Source organism: Anthonomus grandis, chromosome 14 (assembly GCF_022605725.1).
Source record: "Anthonomus grandis grandis chromosome 14, icAntGran1.3, whole genome shotgun sequence".
Lineage (NCBI taxonomy): Eukaryota > Metazoa > Arthropoda > Insecta > Coleoptera > Curculionidae > Anthonomus > Anthonomus grandis.
Genome location: NC_065559.1, coordinates 1750305 through 1767155, shown reverse-complemented (window position 1 = coordinate 1767155; position 16851 = coordinate 1750305). Strand labels below are relative to the sequence as shown.

General features: G+C 32.8%; 1 protein-coding gene and 1 long non-coding RNA gene across 12 annotated transcripts in view; one reads left to right on the top strand and one right to left on the bottom strand.

Moving 5' to 3' along the window:
- The first annotated feature begins 257 nt into the window (after nucleotides 1-257).
- LOC126744456 (coiled-coil domain-containing protein 97) lies at nucleotides 258-2543 on the top strand. The gene is made up of 5 exons (XM_050451890.1): nucleotides 258-1045; nucleotides 1160-1351; nucleotides 1530-1698; nucleotides 1751-1899; nucleotides 2319-2543. Exons 1-5 carry the CDS (start codon nucleotides 687-689, stop codon nucleotides 2506-2508), a joined length of 1059 nt encoding a protein of 352 aa, XP_050307847.1. The 5' UTR covers nucleotides 258-686; the 3' UTR covers nucleotides 2509-2543.
- Nucleotides 2544-9932: 7389 nt separating this feature from the next.
- LOC126744470 (uncharacterized) overlaps nucleotides 9933-16851 on the bottom strand; it is a 31457-nt gene continuing 24538 nt past the window's right edge. For all 11 annotated transcript variants that reach the window (XR_007663190.1, XR_007663199.1, XR_007663191.1 and 8 more), the window contains exon 3: nucleotides 9933-10188. This is a non-coding gene — a long non-coding RNA (uncharacterized LOC126744470). The remainder of the gene's footprint in view (nucleotides 10189-16851) is intronic.

Sequence of the window (16851 nt, the reverse complement as noted above, 5' to 3'; positions counted from 1 at the left end):
ATAGTTTGACAGTGACAATGACAGTACTTTAACCTTTAAATCAACACAAACCCTAGAGTAAACAAACATTATTTTCAGGCTTTTTATTAAAAAAAACACCATTTCTATTGCAATAATTATATTTACTATAAGCCATTAATAATACACCACTAAATAGACATTTATTTAAAAATTAACCTTACATTTCAGCTCAACATTAGTATCCACAGCTGGTTTACTTCAAACGTCAAACAGCATTTTGAACCGTCAGGTGCAATAAAATAGTTGCGGTGTTGTCCGAATGTTTATCATTTAGTAATGAAATGCACACGGGATTTCATTGTGTATTGTGACTTTAATATAAACATTCATTATGTTTTATTAAAAAGAATTTTAGTCACTTGAGAGAAATGACAACCTTTAAGTGCAAAATGCTGTGTATAACCTGTTATAGTTTGACAGTACTTTGACGTTCTAACCAAAACAAACCCTAAAGTAAATAAACAATATTTTGTGTTTTTTCCCCAAAGAAACACCGTTTTTATTGCAACAATTATATTTACTGTAATCCCTTAATCATTTCTTCCCTAATACACCTCATACTTCAACTAATAAACAATTGCATAAAAAACTAACCTCACATTTCAGCCTAACATTAAAGTTCCCCCCATAATAGGTATTTCATTTTAAAAATGAATTAATTAACAATGGACCAAAGTGAATCTCTAACAACAGACTGCAACATGACCGTATCAAGTGAAATCGATAACATAATCCGAACATTAGTGGCGAACCCCGATGTGATCTTTAAAAGCCAACAAAGGGGCGAAGCAGAGCCTAACGACTTGGAAAAAACCGAAATAGCTCAGCAGTTATTTGATAAAAACAAGACCAGCTTCCTTATTAAGTTCGGCAAGTATTTGGATATGAATCAGTTGGGGTTTTTCGATAAGTTTATGGAAGGACAATTTGATCCCGAGGGTGCGGAAGAAGTGAGAATTATTTTAAACAGCTTGAAGGCAGATTCGGTTAGGAATAAGAGGAATGTTTTGGTGAAAAATAGAAGGTAATAAGTACAAAAAGAATACTCCTATTGTAAATATGTTCTCTTTTACATAAAGAAATGTATTATGTATTACTCTCTTTACTGATCATATCTAAGACAGAACCTAACTCTTAGGTATGAAGCCTTACAACAAATGATAAAAGACGATTCATACTTCTCGGAAATTGAAATGATGAAGAGGAACCCTTTGTTATATGAGCAACTTGTGGGTCAATACTTGACCGATGAGGAAAAGCGGGATAGGGATAAATATGAAATGATCGAAGGGGTCACTTTTGTTAAAATCTTAATGGAAGGCATCGAAAGGTAGGTGGGAACTTTTTATAGTGTTGATGAGCATTAGAACTTTGACTAGTTTTATTGCCTAATTTCACACACAGTTACCCTAGTTATTTAATTCACCACTTCTTAAAAGTGTTTTTGTTAAATATTGGGTCCATTATTTAACCCAGTTTAAGTGCTTTCAAATATTTCCTCACATTAGAGATAAGGCAGAACTATCCAGAAAACTGCAACAACAAAAAGAGGACAGCCAGATGGAAGAGAGTGACTCCTCAGACGAGGACAGACCTGTAGAAGAAATTTCTGTATCGTTAAAAAGTGCCAGACCGTCCACTTCCCGATGGGGGGAGTTCGAAGAAGAGTCTATTCAAGTACATGTTTCTCTATATTTTAAAATTTATTATTTTACGTTACGTTTAATAGGCCACAAGGAGTAAAAAGTCTGCCCCAATGGTAACGGGGTCTGAAAGGTTACTGTTGAAGCAAGAATTCGTTAGTACCATGTATCAGAATTTCATAGATGGCAAGGATAATGATTTTTTTGATTATAATACTGTCGACAATAATCCCAGGTGAGTTCACTTAAGGGTGGAATAATTTTCTTTCAATGATAAGTAATGGTATAAATTGTAACTTAAAATAAAGCAGGTAAGGCAGTGTGCTATTTCCATTGGATCACTTACACTTTTTAGGTAGTTAAACCTGATGTATTTCTAGGCAGGTTAAGATTTCCATGTATGATAATTTTTGTTTTTTGTTTGTTATTTATTCCAGGCAGTTGAAGTGTCGCAGTGAAGCCAATAACGTTTTTTTGTTAAATTTGATATTTGTTACTAATTCCAAAGTAATGAAATAACTAATGTCCGACGTCAACTGCCTGGAATAAATTAATAAATTGCTTATATCAACTATAAAACAAAATTTAGTAGTTTTCACTGTTTTCCTATTAAATCATTTATAGCAATAGAGCCAATATATCACTTTCTTATAGTTACGATAACATTTCCGAAATGGACCTCGATGCCGAAGAGAAGTACTTCGACAGTGAAGACCCTGAGGATGTAATTAACCGTGGCGAAACAAGGGAAAGTAGCGAGGATGAGCTGGACATTTATATGAACGCCTTAAATCAACACCCCGCGATATGTGAGCTTGCCGAAAACATCAATGAACGTTTGTAAAAGTTGCATTTTTTTAATATATAAGTTATAAAAGGGTTCCGAGTTTTATTTTTAGCCTAATAATTTAAATAAAATATAAGGTCTCTTGGACAGTTTGATCTCTAAATCAAGGGCCACGTTTCGACAGAGAGTCAACATCATCATCAAGGCTACGATTAACATAAAATACTCTTCTGAGTCTACTATTGTTAGCATAATAATGATAAAAGGTTGACTGGATTCATCCTGAAATTCCATTTAAAAAAGTGCAATTATACACGCAGTAAACGTCCAAAAGGACTGATTGGCATTCCGTACATTTTTGTAAATGAAAATTTGGTACATGTACACGAATTTTATTGACAAAGCTTCAGAAAATAAACACAATCAAATCAGATTTTACAAAATAAATATAAAAAATTTATACAACATATAAAATGCCTAAAAAAAAAAATGCAAGAGAAAAATGTTACAAACAAAATCTTTATAAAACAAAATATATGCATGTAGACAAAGGTAGCAGAGATAAAGGGACACATAAAGGTATGTTCAAAATTAAAATTAACAGATTAAAAGCTTAGCATCTACTACACAACATACTCAGCCTTAAAAAAGTCTTCAATCGAATAAAAGGCTTTTAGAAGCAAATATGACTTACAAAAACTAAACACTTCTTAATTCCACGCTAATGTGATTATAAATCATTAAACCGCGATATATAAATGAATCTTTGATAGATGTAAAATGAGTAATAGGAAGGGGAATATTATTAATCTGTCTGGTATGGTCGGATTGGAAAACTGTTCTTATTTTTGAATATTAAACATGCAGTTTCCAAAATAAATAATGATGGTAGGGTCAAAATACGGCTCTCTTTGAAAAGATTACCACAATGCATTCTAGAATGGGCCTTAAATAAACTTCTGACAGCCCTCTTTTACAGCACAAAAACAGACTGAAACAGATAATTTGAGCATGCACCCCAAAATGGAAGAGCATACCTTAAATGCGACTCGAACAAAGCAAAGTACACATCACGAGCAACATCTCTCCCCAGTTCATGAACGGTTGCCCTAACAGAGGAGCAGCCAGAAGCAAGTTTTTTATTTAACTTTATTATATGGTCAGAAAACTTTAAATCTTTATCAATGACTAAACCAAGAAATGCAGAATTGTCTACCATGTCCAATGCGTTCTCACCAAAATCAAGACTCTAAGCTTTATTTATTCATAATACGGGAAAACCCCATTAACTGTAAATTTTACAAAGCAATAATATTTACATAAACAACTTTCATAATCTAAACCTACTTAAAAAATTAATACTAAAGTAAAAAACACCTATACTACATATACTAGAAACAGCCTTAATAATTTATATGCAAGAATGTAAATACAAAACTTTATGCACAATTATGAAGTAAGTGACCTCTTTAGATGCATTAAGGAACTTATGTTAAACACATCAATATTCGAATTGTTTAACAAATTCATATACCTATCCATAGGATTGTTAATTCCATAGGATGTTCTGTGGATTGGAACTCTTTCTAAAGCATCGATATGAATCTGGTGGTATGGAGACCAAACTACAGAGCAGTACTCCAATATAGTTCTTACTAGGGAGCAATAAACCCTTCTTGTTGAAGAGACTGAGAAATATGAACAGTTTCTCATAACAAACCCTAGCAATTTTGATGCTTTTATAGAAATTGAATTAATATGATCAATAAATGTGAGTTTCTCATCAAAAATAACTCCTAAATCCCTAATAGATGCAACATAATTCAGTGGCTCATTATTAATGAAGTAGTTGGATTGAAACCGGTTGATCCTGCGAGTGAAACTAATAACACAACATTTCCTAGCATTTAAATGAAGTTTGTTTTGTTCACACCAATTATTTAGGCGATCCATGTCTGCTTGTAGTAATTCTTGATCCACAATACTACCAACCACCCTCCAAAATTTTAAGTCGTCTGCAAACATCAAACACTGACTATACAGGAAACAGTTAACTATATCATTAATAAATAAATTAAATAATAAGGGTGATGTATGCCCTCCCTGAGGGAGACCTGATGTTACGCTGATAGGATCAGAAAGATGTCCACCTACCCTGACCCTTTGAATACGGCCAGTTAAAGAATTCTTAATCCAACTCACAAAATCAACATGAAACCCTACGGAGATCAGTTTTGACAGAAGAATTTGATGATCAATACGATCAAACGCCTTACTAAAATCGGTATATATAGAATCAATTTGTTTATGATCCTCTAATTTACTCATAAGATCAGATTGGTAACAGATCAAGTTAGTGGCAGTAGACTTATTCTTGCAAAACCCATGCTGTGAATCTGATATTAAGCCTTTGCATAACCAAGAAAGTTGATTAGCTATGAGGCTATCAAAAAGTTTAGGTATTGAAGATTGAATGCAAATACTTCTATAATTATCTATGACATCCCGACGGCCAGCTTTAAACAACGGCACAATAAAACTTTCCCTCCAGGCAATTGGAAATGTGGATGTTTGTAAGGAAGCATTAAATAACAAAGATAAAGGAATGGCAAGAGTACATACACACTTCCTCAAGAGAAAATTCGGAATCCCATCTGGGCCTGCAGTAATCTTGTTAGGGAGTGAGCTAATACCTTCAAATATATCATATGTTAAGATCTTAGTAATGTTTAAATTTAAACCATTAGCGGGAGCATTTTGCAGTTGATTATTATCAATATCAGGAGAATAAACAGTTTGGAAAAATTCTTTAAACATGTTTGCAATATCCAAACCACTGGACGCTTGCTTGTCACCATAAAAGAGCGTATTGGGAAGGGTATAATTGGACCTCTTATCATTGATATACTTCCAAAATGATTTAGGGTCATTCTGTAAGCCAGAATCTATCCCTTCAATATATTGTCGGAAGCACAAATCAGACATACGTTTGCATTCAGACCTAAGGCGAGAAAATTTTATATACTTTTCGTCTGTATTATCTCTCATATATAATGAATGAGCACTCCTTTTGTTCCTAGTTAACTTTCTAAGTTCAGGGGAGAACCACTTAGAAAATGAGGAAGTTCTATATTTCTTTAAAGGAATAAAATATGCAATCCCCATAGAGAGATATTCATAAAAAACGCTGATTGATAAGTTAAGATCACTATGAGATAAACACTCGTTCCAATTAATTGAGGAGAGAAAGATATTAAGCTCATTGTAGTTACCGCTTCGGAAATCATAAAAAAATTCTTCATAAGCTAGATTTGAAGAAATTGAGTTATTTGCTGTTGAAATATCCAAATGACACTCATATCCAATATGATGAAAATTAGCTTCGAAAAGAGGGTCAGAAGCTTTAAGAACATTTAAATCCTTAACATTAGAAAAAACCAAATCTAAAAATACATTTCTATCATTAGGAATCAAGTTACATTGATAAAATTTTAAATAACCAAATCTTTGTGCAACATCTAAAGCTGGGTCACCTCTTGGGCATTGAACCAGGGGACCATGCTCATCATTGCCCCATGCAGCCCTTGGTAGGTTGTAATCTCCAAACAGATATACATTTAGGTTGGCATATTGAGTAGTAACACACTCCATGGTTTGACAATGCCAGATATAAGTATCCCGAGGTGATTGTGGAGGTATATAAACATCACCAATAATGAACTTAGTCCCATTACACTGGCATAGAATCAGAATTTGCTCAATACGGTTCTCTTGAATAGAAATGCACTGTGATTGTATACTATCACTGACAAATATCAGAATACCACCTCCACTCAACTTACTGCTAGTTCGACAGCTTCTGTCACATCTGAAGACCCTGAAACCCTTGCACGTCAGTTCAGCATCTACAATACTGTCATTCAAATTGCTCTCCACCAATATAATTATATCATAAGAACAGGACATAATACTACTGAGTAATGGTTGAATCTTCGTACGAAGACCTCCAACATTTTGGTAAAACACAGTTAATGGGGTTGAAGCAAGTTTTTTTGTTTGGACTCTACAACCACTGGAACACCTCTACGATTAGCTTGAAAATTGAAACCAATAATATAAGACTTTGACATATTTAAGCAAAGTTGATTGGAATCACACCATTGCTTTAATTTCAGGAAATCGGCTGCAACATCTCTGACAAGCTGCTTGGGATCTTTATTCGACCATAAAACCGTTGTGTCGTCAGCATACAATGTAAAATGTCCACATATGCTAAGAGTAATAAGATCATTAATGTATACAAGAAATAGAAGGGGACCAAGAACTGACCCCTGTGGAACACCACAATCCACAGACTCCCTACCAGAAAAGTCACCATTAGGGTACACAGACTGCTCGCGACCAGACAAATAGTACTCAAACCACTTCAGTGCAACACCCCTAACTCCATAAGCAGAAAGTTTCTGAAGCAGTATCCTATGACTCGCACAATCAAAAGCCTTGGGCAAGTCACAGAACACCGCCGCAGTCGCCTCTCTTCCGTTAACACCCTGGAGAAGTTTGGACAAGAAATCAAACATAGCGTCAGAGGTGCTTTTCCCTGATAGAAAACCAAATTGTTCATCTCGAAGAACCCCTTCCCCCAGAAGAAACCTTAAAAGACGATCCTTCATAAGTCTTTCAATTAACTTAGATAAAGTAGACAAAATTGAAATCGGCCTATAGTTGGATGGACTAGAACGATCACCACCCTTATAAAGAGGCAACATTTTTGCTAATTTTAGGCAAAGAGGAAATGTGCCCGACTGAAATGAAATATTAATAGCATCAGAAAGAGGCTGAATAGCACTCAAAGGAAGTTTTTCCAATAAATTCACTGAAATACCATCGTCACTAGATGCCCTTTTCTTTTTCATCGATCCTATAGTGCAAAAAATCTCCCTGGGAGTGGTGGGGGGCTGAGGTAAAATGAGTTTCCACTAGTGGAGGGTCATAAGTGGAAGAGAGACCCTTTGTGAGGATATCAGCAACCGAACAAAAGTACTTATTCAATATGTCAGAATCAATCTGCACTTCTTGAGAGCCATTACTTGTGAACACAACCTCATTAACAATTGACCACGCTTCGCGTTGCTCATTGGAGGAATATTTCAAACGTTTGGAATAATAGAGTCTTTTCGCCTCACACACAACTTTACGGTAAACTTTCGATATCTCGAGAATAGCGACAATACAAAATTATTTATCCAGGAGTTAACCATCTTTTCCGGTCCCTAAATCGATTTTTTAATGGGTGAACGGGAAAGTATCTATCAACTAACTTTGAAAGAGATGCGTGAAATGAAGCAAGAGCATCCTGCTCACAAAATATTGAGTCCCAATTAAAAGACCGACATCCTGCATAAAAAGACCGGAAGTTCCTTGTGCTGTAAATTCTACCCAAACCTCTGGATTTATATCTTTTTCTGAATGGCACCCAGGATGGCATTATGATCAGACAAAGCTGGATCAAATATATTACAAATTACATTCTCCTGTATATTGGAGGCAACATAGTCAATGGTTGTTGATGTGGTACCTGTACACGCGTAGGGCTGTTAACATGCATAGAAATATTAAAAGAGGAAAGCAAATTAATTAAATCCAATGTAGCCTATTCTCCCCATCTTCAAAATCTATATTAAGATCGCCAGCAAGAATTATAGTATTTTTAGGAGAAAATTTTAAAAGGAATTGTTCAAGCCTATCTAAAAAAGTACTTATACTACTATTTGGGGAACGATACATACACACAATATAATAATTGGCTTTACCAGAATAAACAATTGAGAATTCAAACTCCTTTTCGACACTAAGATCATCAAAATCGCCAAAACCAACAAAGATTGATGCACAAGAGCCACAGTGCCACCATATCCAAGGCCAGCCCTACAGAATTTGGAAGCTACAGAGTAGCCAGGAAGGGAAATTGGTTCCTCATTTCTCAACCAGTGCTCAGTAAGTAAGACAATGTTTAGAAAATTTAAACTGTCTAAAAGTATATACCGCGCAGTGATTGAATATTCAACAGCATAATAGAAATGCATGCGTCAAAGTTGCCTACCCTAAAAAAGAAGAATTAACCAAGGCATCAGCTGAAGTAGAGTTAAGAGTAAGAGGAGAACTATCAGAGTTAGAGCCACTGGGATGCTTATCAAAATTAACATTAGATAGTGGAACGGGGGAGAGTACAAAATTTCTTTTTAACGCATAACTAACAGTAACAAACAAAACCAGACGAACACAAAGAGCACTCTTACTAATTCTAAATTTATTATTTTGAGAGTTATTGCTGAAAATTCTTACTGAAGCCCTTTGGGACTTAAGAAATCTCTTACAAATAGATACCACATGAAAATAATTAAACTTATTTGTATCATCGTAAGTTAAGCTTAAAGTTAAATTAGTGAATTTACCCAAAGAAAGTAAACCATAAAAGGAGCGACAGTCAAAATAAGTTGATCCTAAATCTAAGCAAACAATAATATTATCCGTACTAACATGGTCAGTGGTTAATTCAAATATATGGTTTGCCATCTGGGATAAAGTATAGTTGGAGTGAACTTCACCGTGAATAGAATAAATCTTAGAGTCCAAAGAATGTGTCACCACCTCTTGCAGTCTGATCACCAAACACCAGGACCTGCTTTCTGCATACATTGACAGGATTACTTGTCACAAAAAACTCTAGAAGGATTGTCAAGTTCTGTACTAAGTGTACAATGAGTGTCAGATTCGATATCCAAAGAATCCTAGATAACTTCCTCGCGTGAGTTAGAGGCTTTAAATACCTCCATGTCATTTTTTAAAGAAGCTATTTCACAAGAGTATGATTGATTTTCTGCTTCAAGAAGTCTAATTGAAGTAATCATTTTTTTTTATATCGAATTAGCTTTTTCTAGATCTTTCTGGAGTAAAGATATTTTTTCCTTCTGATCAGAAATAGAAATTTTCAAAAGCTCTTCATTCAGCGTTAATTTATCAATCTCAGACCTCTTCTCTTTTGTTATTTAATTCCTCAACCATTTTGCACTCTGCTTCCAATATATCCTCCTCGAACTTAGTTTGCGTTCTTTTCGAAAAGCATTATTCCTAGATTCTAGTTCCTTATGCAAATCAGTCACCCTATCCTGTAGAAAACTAACATCGTTTGGGCCCTTGGTTTTCTTTGCATATTACTTAATACGACTGATGCAAAATTGCTAAAAAACTTCGTGACTTCTCTTTGGCATTCCATACATTATTTGGACCCTTGCACAAGTGTCCATTGTTGGACTTATACATAAAAATAATGATATCAGTTTGTACTTTAATATATTATTATAATGTCACAACTTTTATACATAAATATTATTTAATAATATGTTATGCTTGCCAAAGTTTATTCGACCTACTAGTATGTATCATTTAAAAAAAATTAGGTACGTAAAACTGCTTACAAATAAAAATAAATATTTAATCTAATACAAATATTCTTTTATCAAGTCATTGAAAAATGTATCTTTGTACTTCTATGTATACAGTCAAGACTACTTTATTAATAAAGCTAATAAATTATTGTCGATATAAATAAATTAAGTTATTAAGTTAAAAAAAAAACGAGAGAAATGCTGGTGCTGTGAGTTTTGCGAGGGATGAAGGGTTGCTGATGGATCTGATGATGATTGGCATGTTGCTGATATTGGTAGGTTCTGGATTCTGGAATAAAAAGAAAATATTAATTAATTCAATGTGGCAATGAAAACTGAACACTTTTCTAAATAATGAATCTTTTAAGGATATATAATTAAATAAGTAATTTTTTATGTATTCCAAGCATTTGACGTCACTGTTTAAACGTTCCAGGTACTGGACGTATTTTTGTCGCATAAAATTCAGATTTGCAAGGGTTTAAAGCAAAGAATCTTTCACTACGTTTTCCAGGGTTTGTCTGGAATAAAAACAATGTTTTGCCATGTACTTAAAGTTCATTTTTCCGTCTGACAATGTAATTGAGACAACGTTGTTTCTATTTGTTAAAACAACGTTGTAAATTACGTTAAATTCAATTCTTAATTTAACATATAGTCCAGAGAGTACAGTTTTTGTAATGGACATTCATATTGGACAAGCCAGTAGGTTTAAGTACAAACAACGGATATTCATTGAACGGGCAATTTTGGAAAACCCTTGGAATCCCGGAGGAATCAATAATTACAACATTTTAGTCACTAGAAGTCAAGATATTCAGTTGCCAATACTAGTCAAATTATTTTATTTCTTCCAGGCACTCCTGTGAGAAAAATGTTAATATCTTGATTTATAATGGGTAGATTTCAATATTTTAGCAGTAGTTCCTTAAAATATCCTTGGAGTATCCTAGGAATCAATAATTATAACATTTTAATCACCAAAAATCAATATATTCAGTTGCTAATAAGAGACAAATTATTTTATTCTTTCCAGGCACTCCATTAAGAAAAATGTCAATATCTTGACTTTTAATCTGGATCTGGATTTCAATAATTTTTTTCAACAGTAGGTCCTTGAAATATCCTTGGACTATTCTAGTAATCAAAAATTACGATATTTGAGTGATTAGAACTCAAGATATTTAGTTGCCAATAAGAGTCAAATTATTTTATTTCTTCCAGGCATTCTATTAAGAAAAACGTCAATATCTTGATTTATAGTATATTGGTTTTAATTATTTTTGCAGTAGTTCCTTTAAATATCTTTGGAGTATCCTAGAAATCAATAATTACAACATTTGAGTCACTAGAAATCAAGATATTCAGTTGCCAATACTAGTCAAATTACTTTATTTCTTCCAGGCACTCCTGTGAGAAAAATGTCAATATCTTGATTTTTAGTGTACGGAATTCAATAATTTTTGCAGTAGTACCTTAAAATATATTTGGAGTATCCTAAGAATCAATAATTACAACATTTGAGTAACTAGAAATCAAGATATTCAGTTGCCAATACTAGTCAAATTATTTTGTTTCTTCCAGGCAAAAAGAAACAAATAAGGTCCTCGGTGTCAATTAAAATAAAACATAACAAACAGTAGATTAAATGGGGTAGGATTTTTTATGTCTTCCAGGCATATGACCTCATACCAATTACGTTTTCCAAAGATTGGAATTTTTTTGGCGTAGGTATTTCAGGACTGCACTTTTGATTCCTGGCAGTTGAATTGTTTATCTTTTTCAAAGGTTTGTTTCCGGTTTTATAGCCAATATAGTGTATAAAATAAGTAGTTTTTTAAGAAATCGATATCCCCATATACTAATGAACAGTAGATTCAAGTGAAAGTATATTCACTTAACTTAGGGTAGAACACCTAATGGTACATAATAGCTTCCACCCAGCACATGCTATTATATTATATATAGATGTTCCAGGAATGTAATAAGGGATAAAATCCTCAGTGGTCTTATGCCCTAATTTATTATATATAAGTTAAACATAACGAATATACTAATACCGTTCTTTTTTTTGAAAATTCATAATTACGTTTATTAATCTGAACAGTAATAAAGACATTATCGTTAATGGTACCAGAGAAGCTTTTCAGCTAAATGATTATATATTTCAATTGTAGGAACAGATTATTAATATCTGGATGAAGGGATAATTATATAATGCTTTTTCCAGGCAGCAAGGTGTAGTTGAATGTTTGAAGCTTTACTTGAGACAGCGTTGTTTCTATTTGTTAAACCAGCGCTATGTATTATATTAAATTCAACCCTCAAATTATTTGATTTCTTCCAGGCACTCCAGTGAGAAAAATGTCAATATCTTGATTTTTAGTGTATGGAATTCAATAATTTTTGCAGTAGTTCCTTGAAATATCCTTGAAGTATCCTAGGAATCAATAATTATAACATTTTAATCACCAGAAATCAAGATATTTAGTTGCCAATATTAGTGAAATTATTTTATTCCTTCCAGGAACTCCATTAATAAAAATGTCAATATCTTGATTTTTAACGAGTAGATTTCAAGAATTTTTGCAGTAGTTCCTTGAAATATCCTTGGAGTATCCTAGGAATCAATAATTATAACATTTTAACCACCAGAAATCCAGATATTCAATCCAGGTAATCGTGGACGTCTCCGGACACTCTTATTTTATCACAATTATATGTGGGTAGTAGACGTTGTTTTAATTTAAAAATAAATACATACACACTAAACATAATTCTTTGCCTGACAGACACCATACCTAGCACACTTAACATAATAACAGGAGTGTATCGATTGTATTTTAGGATTAGTCTTATTGCTCTATTTTGAATTACTTTAAACTGTTTCACCTTGTATTTAGGCAGGTTGAACAATAATGTGGAGCAAAATTGCAAATGGGGAACAGCAATGGCATTATACAGCAGGAGTTTTGTATGCATCGATAAGTTTTTTCCAACTCTATTAATAAATCCAAATATCATGATATTTAGTGTATGGATTTCAATAATTTTTTCAGTAGTTCCTTGAAATATCATTGGAGTATCCTAGGAGTCCATAATTACAACATTTTAGTCACCAGAAATCAAGATATTCAGTTGTCAATAAGAGACAAATAATTTTGTTTCTTCCAGGCACTTCATTAAGCTAAATCTTAATATCTTGATTTTTACTGTATGGATTTAAATAATTTTTTCAGTAGTTCCTTGAAATATCCTTGGAGTATCTTATTAATCAATAATGACAACATTTGAGTTACTAGAAAGCAAGATATTCAGTTCCCAATAATACTCAAATTAATTTATTTTTTCCAGGCATTCCGTTAAGAGAAATGTTAATATCTTAACTGTTAGTGTATGGATTTCAATAAATTTTTCAGTAGGTGCTTGAAAATCCCTCACAGTATTCTAAAAATATAATTACAACATTTAAGTTACTAGAAATGAAGATATTCAGTTGCCAATAAGAGTCAAATTATTTTGTTTCTTCCAGGTACACCATTAAGAAAAATGTGAATATCTTGATTTTTAATGGATGGATGGATATCAATAACTTTTTTACTAGTTCCTTGAAAAGTCCTTGGATTATTCTATGAATCAATAACTACAACATTTCATTAACTAGAAATCAAGATATTCAGTTGCCAATAAGAGTCAAATTATTTGATTCCTTCCAGGCACTCCATTAAGTAAAATATCAATATCTTGATTTTTAGTGTATAAATTTCAATAATTTTTGCAGTAGTTCTTTAAAATATCTTTGGAGTATCCTAGTAATCAATAATTATAATATTTTAATCACCAGAAATTAAGATATTTAGTTGCCAATCAGAGTCAAAATTATTTTATTCCTTCTAGGCATTCCATTAAGAAAAATATCAATATCTTGATTTGTAGTGTATGGAATTCAATAATGTTTGCAGTAGTTCCTTGAAATATCCTTGGAGTACCTAAGAATCAATAATTATAAGATCAATAATCAATCATTTTCGTCAATTAATTAATAATTTTCATCACCAGAAATCAATATATTCAGTTGCCAATAAGAGTCAAATTATTTTATTCCTTCCAGGCACTCCATTAAGAAAAATGTCAATATCTTGATTTTTAGTGTATGGATTTCAATAATTTTTACAGTAGTTCCTTGAAATATCTTTGGAGTACCTTAGTAATCAATAACTACAACATTTTAGTCACTAGAAATCAAGATATTCAGTTACCAATACTAGTCAAATTATTTTATTCCTTCCAGGTACTCCATTAATAAAAATGTGAATTTCTTGATTTTTAGTGTATGGATTTCAATAATTTTTGCAGTAGTTCTTTCAAATATCATTGGAGTATCCTAGGAATCAGTAATTATAGCATTTTAATTACCACAAATCAAGATATTTAGTTGCCAATAAGAGTCAAATTATTTTATTCTAAATCTCAATATCTTGATTTTTACTGTATGGATCTAAATAATTTTTTCAGTAGTTCCTTGAAATATCCTTGGACTATCCTAGTAATTAATAATTACAACATTTGAGTCACTAGAACTCAAGATATTTAGTTACCAATAAGAGTCAAATTATTTTATTCCTTCCAGGCACTCTAGTACAATAAATGTCAATATTTTAATTCTTAGTCTATGGATTTTAGTAATTTTCTTAAAAAAATTAAAAGATAAGAATTATCAACAAGAATAACATGTATTTACCAATTTTCAATATTTTTTTTTTATTTTAAGGTAATTCTCACTGTCCAAAATTGGTACAACTAAGAGTACATTAAACGACAAATAATAGATGTCCAAGTGTGTCGTTCAAATCTCCATTGAATATTCATTAAATAACATTTGGACAATATACTGAGTGTTATCTGAGAATAAGGTTGACAAATTGAAGTTGCGTCTGCACTACATACTAAGTCTCAATTTAATTAGATAGAATTCTGCAAGTAATTAAGAAATTTCACTCCAATTAAACCATTCTTATTTATATGAGGACTACATGAAGTACGTTTTCGTACAAATGTCAGTTATTGCTATATTATATATGAAAACGCACTAACTTTTCCTGTATGCAACATTTATATTCAACGTTGATTTTTGGTACAGCAACACGTCTATAAAAGCCAATTTTTTATATTTTTTGGGTCAGAGGGGTCAATCGGTCAATTTGTCTAAAATATCGTCAAGTAAAATCAAGATTTTGATATTTTCAACGGTTCTTGGGCAATGCTTAACAAAACTGCCTCTAGCTCAGAAAGTTATCGGTAAAAAAAAGCCTTTGCTATATATAGACATAACTAACCTTACTACATAACTACACTTCTTATCCAGCCCCAAAAATCCGTTTACATATCCCATTTCTATACACATAACCGCTGTTGCACCTATGCAATTTGATAATCTCCCCCATTTTAGTTCGCGGTTTCACAAACTCACTGTAACTCACAAACTTCCCTGTCACAATCACACAGTGCACCACTAAAACTATAAAGAGCGCTTTTAATAGTGACAACCTTAAACCGATAAATTCTGTCATTTTTTTCTTTTAGTATATGTACAAGATTTCACAACGACTATTATGAGATTTGGAAAAAGTGTGAAATATGTTGTATATATGAATCTATTGTGTATATATACATATGTACCAGCCCAATGATGCTGCAGTCTTTCTTTTATTATGTTTGTTTAACAATGTAAATATTATGTACCGGGTGATTAGTGAGATTAGAGATGTCGATAATGTGTTTAGTATGGGCATTTTTGCAAAGTAAATTGCCAGAAAAAGTGCTCCTTTGGTACTTCATAGTACTTCTTCAAGTACATCCCTTAATGCCTCCTCAAAGAACCTGAAACTTGAGATGGATTTATGAGAGGAATATGACGAGTATTTTTTTAGTATAACAGATACCAGAATAGCCTGAAAAGAGTGTATAATTTAACCTGCCTGGGTTGTCTTTCTTTGATTAAAATGTTTTATAAATATATCCCAAATGTATCTTAATAACATTTTGATTTTTGCTCATACACTCCCTCTCAGTCGCTCTTTAGAACTCCCTATTCACAATTTCACGAATTTCAACTGCCTGGAAGAAGTAGGTAATTACTTTGATCAACCAGATCAAATTTTAATAATTAACTGTATGTAGATTCCAATATTCCAACATTCTTGGAACATATAGAGCAAAAAAGCACGAACGTTCCCCGCATGTTCTTCAAACAACCCTTAAAGACTTTTCAAAGTATTCAATTAAATTTCCACGACTTTACTGTGGGTTGCCTATTTAAAATTTTATTTGATTTTGCCGCCAAAAAGCGCTAAGTTCACTGTGGTCAAATCAACGCCACTATAGTGACCCTGTAAAGCCTAATATTGCAAAATTGCCATATTTTACATAATTTTCTATAACTGGGAAATTTACACGGTTGTATTGTGGGTTGCCTGGACGTGTGACGTGTTCTATATAGGCAATCCACAATACAGCCGTGGGTTGCCTATATTGCGGCGTTGACGTGGCAACACTATGTTGTACTAGAGAAAACGTTGCCGTAGTTCACCGGATATTGGGTATGAGAGAAAATTGTTTATTTTTTGTTCCTTATAGAGCGACCTTGATACAAGAGACACTATTTTCCGTTTCTTTAAAGTTACAAGTGCCTGGAAGAATGTTTTAATGTCTCCCAGGCAGTTGAGAGCATATCTAAGCTTTATCTAGAGACCGTCACATTTTGATTGAACGTCCTGAAACAAAGTACTAACGTTTTCCAAGCAATTGACCAATGAACCCACCAAGAATACCACAAATACTCAATTTAGTTTGTTAAAGAATCAAGCTGTTTTGAGTTCCTCTTTTTGAGACATTTGCCCTCAAACTTTGACAAGCCAAGAAAAACGTTGTAGCCTTGAAACTGATGCCTCAC

What these genes read in the sequence shown, in the direction of transcription:
- LOC126744456 (XM_050451890.1), top strand. Translation starts at nt 687, where the DNA reads ATGGACCAAAGTGAATCTCTAACAACAGACTGCAACATGACCGTATCA. An exon ending in TTAATGGAAGGCATCGAAAG is followed by an intron (nt 1,352 to 1,529) that starts GTAGGTGGGAAC and finishes TCCTCACATTAG; the next exon opens with AGATAAGGCAGAACTATCCA. An exon ending in TCGAAGAAGAGTCTATTCAA is followed by an intron (nt 1,699 to 1,750) that starts GTACATGTTTCT and finishes TACGTTTAATAG; the next exon opens with GCCACAAGGAGTAAAAAGTC.